At 37.8% G+C, this 12,116-nt stretch overlaps 2 protein-coding genes and 1 long non-coding RNA gene across 16 annotated transcripts; 2 read left to right on the top strand and 1 right to left on the bottom strand.

Annotated features, from left to right (window-relative positions):
* The first annotated feature begins 1,101 nt into the window (after positions 1-1,101).
* On the top strand, positions 1,102-4,535 carry LOC104821050 (probable receptor-like protein kinase At5g15080). Of its 2 annotated transcripts, none has more exons than XM_010551783.1 (6): positions 1,102-1,607; positions 2,107-2,438; positions 2,562-2,697; positions 3,319-3,455; positions 3,543-3,666; positions 3,828-4,535. In XM_010551783.1, the coding sequence occupies exons 1-6, from the start codon at positions 1,397-1,399 to the stop codon at positions 4,301-4,303; spliced, it is 1,416 nt and encodes a 471-aa protein (XP_010550085.1). In that variant the 5' UTR covers positions 1,102-1,396; the 3' UTR covers positions 4,304-4,535. The 2 variants fall into 2 exon arrangements, with proteins under 2 accessions (XP_010550085.1, XP_010550086.1); XM_010551784.1 differs by having other exon boundaries at positions 1,523-1,612.
* Positions 4,536-4,780: 245 nt separating this feature from the next.
* On the top strand, positions 4,781-10,637 carry LOC104821047 (inositol hexakisphosphate and diphosphoinositol-pentakisphosphate kinase 2-like). 13 transcript variants are annotated; one of them, XM_010551780.1, is made up of 13 exons: positions 4,781-5,188; positions 5,402-5,497; positions 5,713-5,904; positions 6,393-6,497; positions 7,078-7,152; positions 7,966-8,051; positions 8,547-8,552; positions 8,811-8,970; positions 9,227-9,385; positions 9,480-9,536; positions 9,619-9,668; positions 9,892-10,167; positions 10,257-10,410. In XM_010551780.1, the coding sequence occupies exons 3-12, from the start codon at positions 5,776-5,778 to the stop codon at positions 9,905-9,907; spliced, it is 843 nt and encodes a 280-aa protein (XP_010550082.1). In that variant the 5' UTR covers positions 4,781-5,188; positions 5,402-5,497; positions 5,713-5,775; the 3' UTR covers positions 9,908-10,167; positions 10,257-10,410. The 13 variants fall into 13 exon arrangements, with proteins under 13 accessions (XP_010550082.1, XP_010550081.1, XP_010550072.1 ...); XM_010551770.2 differs by adding an exon at positions 10,497-10,637 and having other exon boundaries at positions 4,786-5,188; positions 8,547-8,970; positions 10,257-10,291; XM_010551775.1 differs by having other exon boundaries at positions 4,786-5,188; positions 8,547-8,970; positions 9,892-9,979; positions 10,086-10,167.
* LOC104821049 lies at positions 10,231-12,109 on the bottom strand. The gene is made up of 2 exons (XR_773018.2): positions 12,007-12,109; positions 10,231-10,484 (listed from the first exon to the last, which is right to left on the bottom strand). It is a non-coding gene; the product is annotated as an uncharacterized LOC104821049 (long non-coding RNA).
* Between the last annotated feature and the right edge of the window lie 7 nt (positions 12,110-12,116).

Here is a 12,116-nt window from a genome sequence, read left to right as displayed (position 1 = left end):
TGGTTTGGACGATCGGGTCGAGATCTGTTCATGCTAGAGTGACAATCATTCGGTAGAAATATATCAGTAACTATTATTACTTATTTAAATATATCAATAAACTATTATTACTTATTTAATTAATACTCGGTGAGTAATTTAGATATTTTTGGATGTGAATATGCTCGTCTGCAGCAATGTCATGTTTTGGATTAGTGTTTGGATAAATATTTGGGAAATTATTAAAAAAAACTGGGTTGTTGTCTTTTTTATGAATCTTTTTAACCGATTTGTTTAGTTTCACCGAAATTAAATGGAAATAAAAAAGATGAAATATAGAGGTTGGTTATGTCCGGATCAGAGATAAACTCCCGATTGGTTCGGACGATCGGGTCGAGATTTGTTCATGCTAGAGTGACAATCACTCGGTAGAAATATATCAGTAACTATTATTACTTATTTAAATATATCAATAAACTATTATTACTTATTTAATTAATACTCGGTGAGTAATTTAGATATTTTTGGGTGTGAATATGCTCCTCTGCAACAATGTCATGTTTTGGATTAGTGTCTGGATAAATATTTGGGAAATTAGGTTCGGACGATCGGATAGAGAGTTGTCATGCTAAAAGCGACAATCACTCGTAGAAATATATCAGTAACTATTATTACTTATTTAAATATATCAATAAACTATTATTATTTATTTAATTAATATTCGATGAGTAATTTAGATATTTTTGGGTGTAAATATGCTCCTCTGCAACAATGTCATGTTTTGGATTAGTGTCTGGATAAATATTTGGAAAATTATTAAAAAAAATTGGGTTGTTGTCTTTTTTATGAATCTTTTTAACCGATTTGTTTAGATTCACCGAAATTAAATGGAAATAAAAAGAATGAAATATAGAGGTTGGTTCTGTTCGGATCAGAGATAAACTCCCGATTGATTCAGACGATCGGATAGAGAGTTGTTCATACTAGAACGACAATTACGGATAGAAATATATCAGTAACTATTATTACTTATTTAAATATATCAATAAATTATTATTACTTATTTAATTAATAGTCGGTGAGTAATCTAGGTGTGAATATGCTCCTCTGTTCCACGCTGCCCATTTTGCCCGTCATTCGACAACGCTTGCCCTTTCTGTATCTCTCCCTTCCTCCCTCCCTCCCTGTCCTCTGCGCATCTCTCTATCTCTACAGACAACAATTCCCTTTTTGACTAAAAATTCTACGACTGGCATTTCCAGTGAATCTCAGACCTGATTTCGAGGGTTTTCCTCGGTTGGGTTGGGTTCGTTGTGTTTTACCTGGGTTGGGGGGGGGTCTCCAGGGTACGGTTTTCTGATCAGGAATCGTAGTGTTCTGTACATCCCTCCCTTTCTCTGGTTGGTGGTTTTGGGAGATGGGTTCGGAAGATAACGGTACTATTCAAGTGGCAGATAGTTGGCGATCGGAGAAGTCAGATGAGGATAAGAAGAAGACGAAGAATGGTAATAGCAATGGGGCCGAAGAGGAAGAAGCAAGTGGATGTTGGGTCAAATTTAGGTTTATGATTGGTTGCTTACCTTCAAGACCAGATGTTGATGGTTCCTTGAGTGGTACTACTGGCACTGGTATAGTGAGTTTTCCCTTCACTTCCCCCTTTTTATTACTTTCTGGGGTTTTTCCGTGATCCATATTAGTTCGTAAAGCCGAGGTCGAAAAACCTCTTGTGTACCGAAGTATTTCGCTTGTTGAGTAATAGTTTTACACTGAAATTGTATTTGATGATTGCTGTGGTTTCTATAATTGTCATCGGACATATATTTCTGTGTAGGGATTAATGTCTCAGAATCCCTGTCTAGGGTTTTCTGTTTGGTAGCATGAGCGAAACTCGTGTAATAGTTGTGGTTTGGTTTCAAAGTTAGAATCTGTATCTGGAGTTTTCCATTTGTGATGTCAAAGGGTCTCTCTTCACTCTTTGCTTGAAGTTTTGCTGGGGATCATGTGATGTGGGATTTCCCTATAGAATGAATAGTGGGCATCAACAAAAAGCAGTAGTAGGGAAAACATTCTATTATTATTGTAATGACAGTTGTTTGTTCTTTTGGTTTTTCCTTTATTACAACGCAGTGGAAAGTACGTCAGCCAATGAGAAATCAAGTGATCAACCGATTTTCCCAGTTACCTCTTCGTCAGCCAACGCAGAAAGCTCATCATCGACTCCTATGATCAGTGAAGAACTGAAGGTTTCTTCTCACCTCAGGAAGTTTACATTCAACGATCTTAAGCTGGCAACTAGAAATTTCAGACCAGAAAGTCTTCTTGGCGAGGGTGGTTTTGGTTGTGTCTTTAAAGGGTGGATTGAGGAGAATGGCACTGCTCCTGTTAAGCCTGGTACTGGGCTTACTGTTGCTGTCAAAACCCTAAATCCTGATGGACTTCAGGGTCACAAAGAATGGCTTGTAAGGCCCTTTGGCTTATTTTCCTTCCATTTCTTTTTTCGATTGTGTCACATCAGCACATGCTTCACTTTGGGTTCCTTCAAACGATGTGCTTGTAATCCTCTTTTGTGCATTGCATTGCAGGCTGAGATCAATTTTCTCGGTAACCTTGTTCATCCTAATCTTGTGAAACTGATTGGTTATTGCATCGAAGATGATCAAAGGCTGCTGGTATATGAGTTTATGCCTCGAGGAAGTTTGGAGAACCACCTTTTCAGAAGTATGTAAATCATTACCTTCTTACCGTGATTATGCCTTAACAGTTAAGCCCTTGGGGAAAACGTCATTAGACCCGAGTTGTGGTGTCTTAACAATTCTTGCCGATTCCCTATTGCTCCGGGCAATTCACATTGTCTTTTGTAATAAATCAACTGGTGCTATGAGTTTAGTGGTCAAGGCTACAACTAGTCTGTACTGTTAAAGTTGCAGCTTTGCACTCTAAACTAACTCATGCCACCAGTTGGCATATTACAAAAAACAAAGTGAATTTCAAGATTATTTATTATCTGATTTGGCAGGAAATATCAGGGTTTAGGGTTTTTGAGGTATTCATTGGCTCAATCCTCAGTGATTGTTTTTCTGTTTATGGCCTTCATGATTATGAGAGCTGGTAGCAAGTCTTAGATGATTTCAGTGCTTAACTTTATAGACACACATGTTCAATAAGGAAAATCTCGCGTCCATAGCTCTGGTTTTTGGGTTACTTGTATGTTAACAGAACTACCAGTATGCTACTAATGCCCTATTAATATGTTAAAGGGCATGATGTAAGTGGCCTCCCTCCTCTGCCATCGTGATGTACTTTCATATCTATTTATTAATGCCCATGCTCTTTTTAAAGGGTCTTTACCTCTTCCATGGTCTATCCGGATGAAGATTGCGCTAGGTGCTGCAAAGGGTCTCAGTTTCCTCCACGAAGAAGCCCTGAAGCCCGTTATCTATCGAGATTTCAAAACCTCAAACATCTTACTGGATGCAGTAAGTAGCTTGTAGATATACAGTCAAAATCCATATTTTCCTTTTTCGTGCTTCTGATTTCTTTTTATAAAAAAAATCCGTTCACAGGACTACAATGCAAAACTATCAGATTTTGGGCTTGCGAAAGATGCTCCAGATGAAGGCAAAACCCACGTCTCTACTCGAGTCATGGGCACATATGGCTATGCCGCCCCTGAGTATGTAATGACGGGTGAGCCGTGTTTCGAATTGCTTTTTCATAATCTAGACAGTAACACTCCATGATCTCATGCATTTGTACGGATTTCTAATGTTTTTTTATGACATTGCTCAGTTTGAAATACATTTAACCTTGCATCTTTCCTGGTATAATGCGACCATTCTCCTCCTCAGGTCACTTGACATCCAAGAGTGATGTTTACAGTTTCGGTGTGGTTCTGCTCGAAATGCTGACCGGTAGACGATCGATGGACAAAAACCGGCCAAATGGTGAACACAACCTGGTGGAATGGGCAAGACCACATCTCCTCGACAGAAGGAGGTTCTACAGGTTACTAGACCCGAGGCTCGATGGCCATTTCTCCATCAAAGGTGCCCAGAAGGCGACCCAACTCGCAGCACAATGTCTAAGCCGTGACCCTAAGGTAAGGCCGAAGATGAGCCAAGTGGTGGAAGCCCTCAAACCCCTTTGGCTTCTGAAAGACATGGCCAGTTCCTCCTACCACTTCCAGATGATGCAGGCCGACCGTCTGAGAAACGGGTCAGGTCGTGGCTTAGGGCGGACTCTGTCTAGCCCTCACGGTCCACATGGTTCTTCTCCATATCGCCATCAGCTTCCATCCCCTAAGCCTAAAGGGGCAACCGCATAGCATATATTTTTAGCCCCTTCATCTAATTTCTTGAATCCGGTAAGAAATTGTCGGTAGATAGTTTTTTTGTTTTTTTTTAAAGATGCTTGTCCGCTTGCATGTGGAATGTGCTTATTTGATTTTCAAATGGCTCGCCTTCCGGAAATCGGTATAAGAAGTGAAAAAGGAGGAATATAAAGAAGTGAAAAAGGAGGAATAGAACTGATGTTTTGAATGGAGATGGCTTTTATTTTGGGTTTTTGGTTTTAGTTTTTGGATTTTGGTTTTTAGTTTTTGGTTTTTGACTTTTGGATTTTATAATATTTGAAAACTCAGAAAAAGTAGCTTTTGGTTTTTCATTGATTTTTTCACTAAAATGATTTTCCAAGTTTTTAGGAAAAGTAATTTTGTAAAAACTTGAATGTTGTTTTTTTTTGTTTTTGAATTCTAAAAACTCCAAAAACTCCTACCAGGCCGGAATGTTTCTTTGAAAGAGTAAATTTACTTTTATGGCCTCGTGTTCCCTTCCACTTCTTATTTTTCCTACTATTATGTTCATTAATCATTATTCATTAGGGATAATTAAGTCACTAAATAAGTTGGCATTTTAAGTTTTTTTTTTCAGGAAACTATAGTTGAGCCTCTTCGGTGATGAGCCCATATACTTTATTGGGCCCAAATTAAAAGGCCCATTAGTCAAAATAGGCCTCCACCGCCTTATAGTCCACTCTATATTATCCTAAAACGGTTCCTTGCAAATTCAAATATTTATGCTCCCTCCGGATCGTCAACTGTTCAGAGATCATCGTTGTGACGGAGTAGAACCCACTCAAGGAGATCGAAATGGAGCCCATCTTCTGCCGATCGAGCACTCTCGATCTTACGCCTTCACATTTCCGTTTTGAGGTGTTTCTTGTCTCCCCCTCTCTTTGATTTCGTTAATTTCTAGGTTTTCTTCGGTTGAATTTCGAAGCTGTCTGAAATCTTGGTTGTTTGATTCGGTTTCTTCGTTTTTTCGTACTATTTCGGGAAAATCTTGCGTTGATTTTCTCTCTGTAAAGCCTGTCGTGTTTTCTGAAGAACCTAAGCTTCTCATTCTAACTTTTGATACGGATGCAGCCTTCCTTGCCTTTACTAATACCATCAAGTTGTATCATTCTGTAAATGTAAAGTATCGGCATATACTTGATCCTGGATCGGAGGCTTGAGCGGCAGGTATGTCTTCCACCTTTAAAGAAAGCATAGTTCCCTCTGAAGATGATGTGTACTTAAGAGTAACTCTTGGGATTTATTCTTGTTTTTCACGTCGTTGCTATAAGTTGAATCTGCCTGTGGTATGTGGATTTTATTGATATATAATATAGACAATAACTTACAACAATTGTTGTTGTAACTTGGGGTAAATCTCTGAATTTCCATGCGTTGTCAAGATACATAGATGGTAGCTTTAATTTGAAAGCTCAAGCCGCTGGTTCATCTATCTCAAACGTCAAATGGCAATGAGGAGTCTGACCTACAATGAGCCCCGGGCATTGATTTTCCTCGATGCGGATACCAATGGAGAGGATGAAGAAACAAAGACGTGCGAAACAAAGACATACAAAAGTTTCTTGGCAGGTGAGGTATTGACTGATTTTATTCCTCATATAGACCTGGATGGTGATTTACCTTTGTCAGTGAAAATCTCTGGCTAAACAGGAGAAATGCTTAGAACTACTTTATAGGCGATTGAGTAGCCACATCTCTTCGATGCTGCCGTTTTAGCTTAACCATGAAATAAGCAAATGCCATCACAGTTATGGTGATCCGGACTAGATTGTATGTCGCAAACGGTTGTCTATGGATTTGCAAGGGTGACCTGCGATAACGAGTGAACCAACCAACCCTAAAATGTTACAAAAAAATATTTTTCAAGTTATATACCCTAGCTCGGCAGGTGGAGTCATGAAAGAATCGTTACGTAAGGTACAGCATTTTTTACATGGAACTTAGGTGCCCATTTATTTAACTGTTTATTTTAAGATTATCGCAATTACTCATGGTATATCCCTCTGATTTAGTTGTTTGTGTGGCTAATTTATATGTCTTGAAACGAAATGTTTTAATTTAGGTTGGGAATCGATCAAGTGAATTTCATCCGGAGGTCAGAAGAGTAAAGAGAGAGGGTTCTAATATATATGAGGAATTTATGCCCACTGGAGGGGCTGATGTTAAGGTGATGAATATATTTCTATCAACATATTTCAGGAAAAGCTCATTTAATTTTTTTCGTTCTAGTCACTTGATTTTGTGAGAATTGCTATGCTTGTAGTTAGATTCTTGTTGATATCAAGTGTTCTGAATTTCAGCAAACGTTCATTGATCTAGCATCTATTGTTGGTTGTTTTATCCTGGAGATTATTTTGGGCCATTTAGCTCGGCTTTCACCGCTTCTTGACTGACAACCAAGCTAGTTATACTGTTGGTCCTGAATATGCACGACCTGAAGTGAGGGAGTCCCCTGTTGTGGATGGTGTCGTTATGAAGAATCCAGATGGGTAGGAAGTAAGCTTGCCAATTGATACCATAAGATTTTGAATGTCAAACCTTGCTTTCCGTATCTGCAGCCAAGAAGGAACAATTATTTGAGTAGAGGACCCATGGTTTGGAAGCTCTTCATTTGTAACAAGAGGACACATAGGCCTTTATTAGCTTATGAAGAACCTATGAAGCAAAAATAGGCTAGCTCTTATTTGATGGATTTTTGAAGTATCAGCATTCAGGTTCTGATTAGTTTTTGTTATCGCCTTCAACAGGTTAGGTATCCAGTTTTGCTAACACCTGCGGAGAAGCAAATGGCGAGGGAAGTTTGCATTGCTTTTAGGCAAACGGTATGCTGTGGATCCAATTCTTTTGCTGTCATTGTGTCTTACGGTCCTATTCCCTTCCTTATTACTGCATACATGTGGCTACTCATTTCCTTCCTTAAAGGCGAATGAGTAGCCACATGTCTTCGATGCTGCCTTTTTAGCTTGACCATGAAATCAGCAAATGCCATCACAGTTATGGTGATCCTGAACTGGATTGTATGTCACAAACGGTTATGGATGCAAGGGCGACCTGTGATAACGAGTGAACCAACCCTATAATGTTACAAAAAAAATATTTTTCAAGTTATACCCTAGCACGGTTGGTGGAGTCATAAAAGAATTGTTTCGTAAGGTACAGCATTTTTTACATGGAACTTAGGTGCCCATATATTGAACAGTTTATTTTAAGATTATCACAATTACTTGTGGTATATTCCTCTGATTTAGTTGTTTGTGTGAAATATGATGCATCCAGTAGCCTTCTGAAAATAGTTGTTAAATGTGTTTTGTAGAATGTAGGACTGATGCTGGCCTCTGTTTCGTTATTTTCTTTCGTAATCGAATCTGTGGTAATGGTTTGATTCCCAATGTGCTAGCTCTGTGAAGGAGGAACTGATTACTTAGCGTGCTTGTAGTTACTGTAAATATTTGTATATGGTTTTGTTTGGCATTATGTTTCGTTCTAAGTTCTAACTTGGATGGCAAGCTGGCTGTATGCTCTCAAGTGCTGTAGGTGGATATGTCTGATAAAAAGAAAGAGGAAAAGATAGCATGGAACTGTTTGATTTCATGCATAAAAAAATGTTCGTTTCTTCATTGTTTCCATTTTTGCAGGTCTGTAGGTTTGATCTCCTGCGCTCAGAGGGTCGTTCCCATGCTTGTGATGTAAATGGATGGAGTTTTGTGAAGAACTCTTACAAGTGAGATAGCATTTTGGGCTTCTATTTTCTTTTCTTGTTATTCATGTGCTCTTGCTAGATATTGGTGAGGCAAGAAGCAACATAACTGGTTTAGCTTGTAGAACAGCATAGAATCCTAGAGATCTTAAGCAACCCACTTCTTGTCGACTCAAATGCACATTTTGGCTATAACTACATTATAGGATCCTACGATCTTAGATAACTTTTCTTGTCAACTCAAATGTACATTGTGGCTATACCTACCAAGGGGAGGAAAGTCATTAGCCGACCTGTGCCCCAGCCCACATAGATGACTCTAGGATGACATTGAAAGCTCATTGTTGCTCTCTCTCTCTCTCTCTCTCTCTCTCTCTCTCTCTCTCTCTCTCCATTGTAGTGGAAAGGCTGAGATGAATTCAAATGTGTGTTGCTTTCCTGCTTTTGTCACTCTCGATCTGTATTTTTTTCGACATTATATCTAAAGTACTTATTAAATCTCTTCCACTGTAACTGTAGTGTAAGGTATTATCATGATGCTGCCTGTGTGCTGAGGAAAATGTTTTTGGATGCAAAGGCTCCTCATCTTTCTTTGACAATTCCTCCTATCTTGCCATGGAAGGTCAACGAACCTGTCCAATCTAATGAAGGACTAACTCGCCAAAGGAGTGGCATTATTGGCGCCTCTGGGCAATTGGAGGAGCTACGTTTGCGTCGTTGCTATTTAGAATTTTGCTTTTTCATGCAAGTTACATCTCACGTTGTAGATGTTTTTATTTTTAGGGTGGGGCATTTCTCTTGCATATACAGAAATGTTCAATTCAAGCCGTTGCCGTGGGTTAAAGTACCAAAAAGTGAGAGTGAAGGCGAAGAAGAACAGCCGGTGGAGGAACTTATGGCTCTGAAATATGGGGGAGTTCTTACACATGCTGGTAGAATACAGGTATTACTGTCATCCAGTATCTAAAAATGATGTCAAATGTATTGTCATAATCTAACGATGTACTGCCGAGGGGGAGGCGTCTTATGCTAGGCTTTCTTGCCCCAGTACAGGTTGTTGATAAATTCTTGTCTTTTTGTCTTTGATACGTTCCACATCTTTTTCTGCAGGTAGATATTTCCAGAACAAATATGTATCCAGGTGACCATCTTATCCGCATTTACATGTTCAATCATTTTTATGTTCTGCTTTCCGCCAGTTCTATTCAGCAGTTGTGATGATCAATGTCTGCTTGAGTGGTTTGAGATGGAACGGTACCATTTTTCCCTCGGAGGTGAAGGCACTGGCTTGCTTCGTCTCCATAGTACATACCGTCACGACCTTAAAAATTTACAGCTCCGATGAGGGACGTGTTCAGGTACAACTTCATGCGTTTTAAGTTGTGAAGATGGAAACATAATATGGATTTTTGCTTTAATGTTCTCTATTTCTTTGGCCAAAACATGTGATAGAGCTTCCGGGAAAAAAATATGAAAGGGTTTGGCATTGTTGACGTAGAAGCACAGCTGGTTTGCCTCTCTTTTTTTACCGAGCTCTTGTATTGCTTTACCATACAATATGATCATTAATGTTTGAATCATCTTTCTCTAGGTTTCTCTGGTTAACAGAATAATGCCAGCAGAGAAATGGAAGAGGCCAAGGTTTGTCCTCCTTTTGACTAGTTATTTTGATCTAATTGCACGTTTTGGTACCAACAATTTTGACCTCTGGAACCTTCTAGATATTTTTGCATTTAGATTTTCTATGATTGGCAAACACTGCTTTCTCAAAAAACTCTTTCAAATACACGTGGTGCTCGATTTACAGAGCCTTCTGGAAATGGGTATATTAAGGAATGGGCCTTCTGGACTTTTGTATGTGCAGAAAAGGGAAGAAATGAACGTGTAGCATGAAGCTGATTAAATTGTTTTGTTTGGACAAACTCGTTTATCCTTACAAAACCGAAAAGGAGGTAATGGTAATGATATCGCCTTATCAGCCTTATTCTCTCACTTTTGGCCTGGACGCTGATGAGAAAAGACTCGCCTTATCAGCCTGAATATGCATCCTTGAAAAAGCATCTGCAGGGATCTCAGGACAAGAAGAGCATGATTTCACATCAGAAATCAATGCTCAGAAGAGAAGAGCAGAAAAACAAATGTAAGAACCGTCAGAAAAAATCTATAGGAGTCCCAGAGCATATATTGTATGATGAAATGTATGTTGTGTAATAATCTCTGCCCTTGCAGGAACAAAAGAGAGGAATATCTACAAACCGATGAAGGTAAGTAATAATATCTGCATATATTACTATTTTACTCTAATTGAGAGTATATTTTAATGCATAACATCAAGCATCTATCCTCTTATTTATATTATCAAGCATCTCATTATTGTTGGTTATTGTGTTGTGCATGCATCGTCGTTGGCATCTCTTTCGTGTCGTCAAACAAACTTAACGCCGTCAAACTGGTTCCCTAAAAAATCAGGTGAAAATAAGTTAGAACGTCAAGTAAAAGAATTCAGCTGAGCCATAACCGATGCACAAGGCCTGAACGTGGGATGATATCACATATATGTATATATAGGAAAATTATATTTTTTTACATGAATTTAAAAAATGTGATTCTTTTATACACTTATTTTTAATTTGATAAAAATAAATTTGACTACAAATTTTTTAAATTTTTTACACGAATGGTTGAAATTAATATTAATTATATATATAATCATCATGTTCGTTAAAATTTTTCGAATTCTACTAACTAGCACAATGACAATATAGTAGTTATACTAATTATCTAATTAATGCATTAGTTAATAGAATCCAAAAAATTTAACAAAAATAATTATTATATATATAATTACTGTTAATTTTAATAATTTATGTAAACATTTAAAAAAATTTGAATTTAATTATAGATTTTTATCAAATTAATGTATTATATCAAAAATACCCATAATTTGTTATTTCTACTTCAAGACCTACCTTTGTGATCGAAATATAGTATGATCACATTTTGATTTTATCGATTATAACGTTAAATTTATGGTGATCACACTAATTCATTATGTTCATACCTTGTATATCTTACTAATCATTTGATTAAAACATCATAAATTTAACGTTATGAACAATGTGATCAATATGTGACCATACTATATTTCGGTCACATTGATCACAAGTAGAAATATCAAATTAAAAGTATTTTTGATAATACCCCAATTAAAAATATATATGTATGAAAAAATCACATTTAATTAAATTCGTGTAGGAAGACGTCATTTTCCAATAAATCTCCAATGAAAAGCTGCAACGAATTATTTGGGTACATTAACAAGCTCTCGTAGACTATGAAATGGCCTCGATCGTGACATTTACAAAAACAAAACAATTGAGGATCATAATGGGCTTCCTTTAATTTCATATATTTAGCTGGGCTTTTGGGCCATAAGTGAGCCGTTAATTTAATTTTATTTGGGCCGTGATCCTCATTGGGCCACAATAAGTGGCGGACAATGCGTGCTCTTGTAAGCCGAAATGAGCCCATAGGCCCATAAACACGATGGGCCATTATTGAGCTTCTACGACATTGAAGGCCAATATTGGGCCTCATAAGCGGCTAGCAAAGCAAGATGGGCACACATTTCTTAGTCAATGGGCCTTTCAGTTGCCGTTAACATTCCGGCATTCAGGATTCCTTTCAATCAGGGCAGGATGATTTTTAATAATTTATGTGATGACAAGGATTAGGCTAGTTCATGATTATCGGTTTATGGTTTACGGGAGATGATTTGTGAACCCTATGTCCTTATGGACAATGGACTCGACCATACGTAGTGGCTTTACGGCCCCACTTCGGCGGACAAACAAATTACAAACCAAAAAACGGAAGCAATACAATAATAATAACTGAGATGCGAGGAAATAAATATATATATATATATATATATATATATATATATATATGTATAATACAAGCAAAAATGATTACTAACCTTCATGGGTTAATAGAGTTTGGGGTGACATCAGCACAGTCGCATGTATGCATTCCCTCCTCATCACCAGATAATTTTCCTCCAAGGCTTTCGTTTAATGGAGTTTGGGT

The sequence above is a fragment of the Tarenaya hassleriana genome, unplaced genomic scaffold (genome assembly GCF_000463585.1).
Source record: "Tarenaya hassleriana unplaced genomic scaffold, ASM46358v1 Cleome32, whole genome shotgun sequence".
In the NCBI taxonomy this organism is placed as follows: Eukaryota; Viridiplantae; Streptophyta; class Magnoliopsida; order Brassicales; family Cleomaceae; genus Tarenaya; species Tarenaya hassleriana.
The sequence above is the reverse complement of the archived record's forward strand: the minus strand, read 5'-3'. Positions and strand labels throughout refer to the sequence as shown.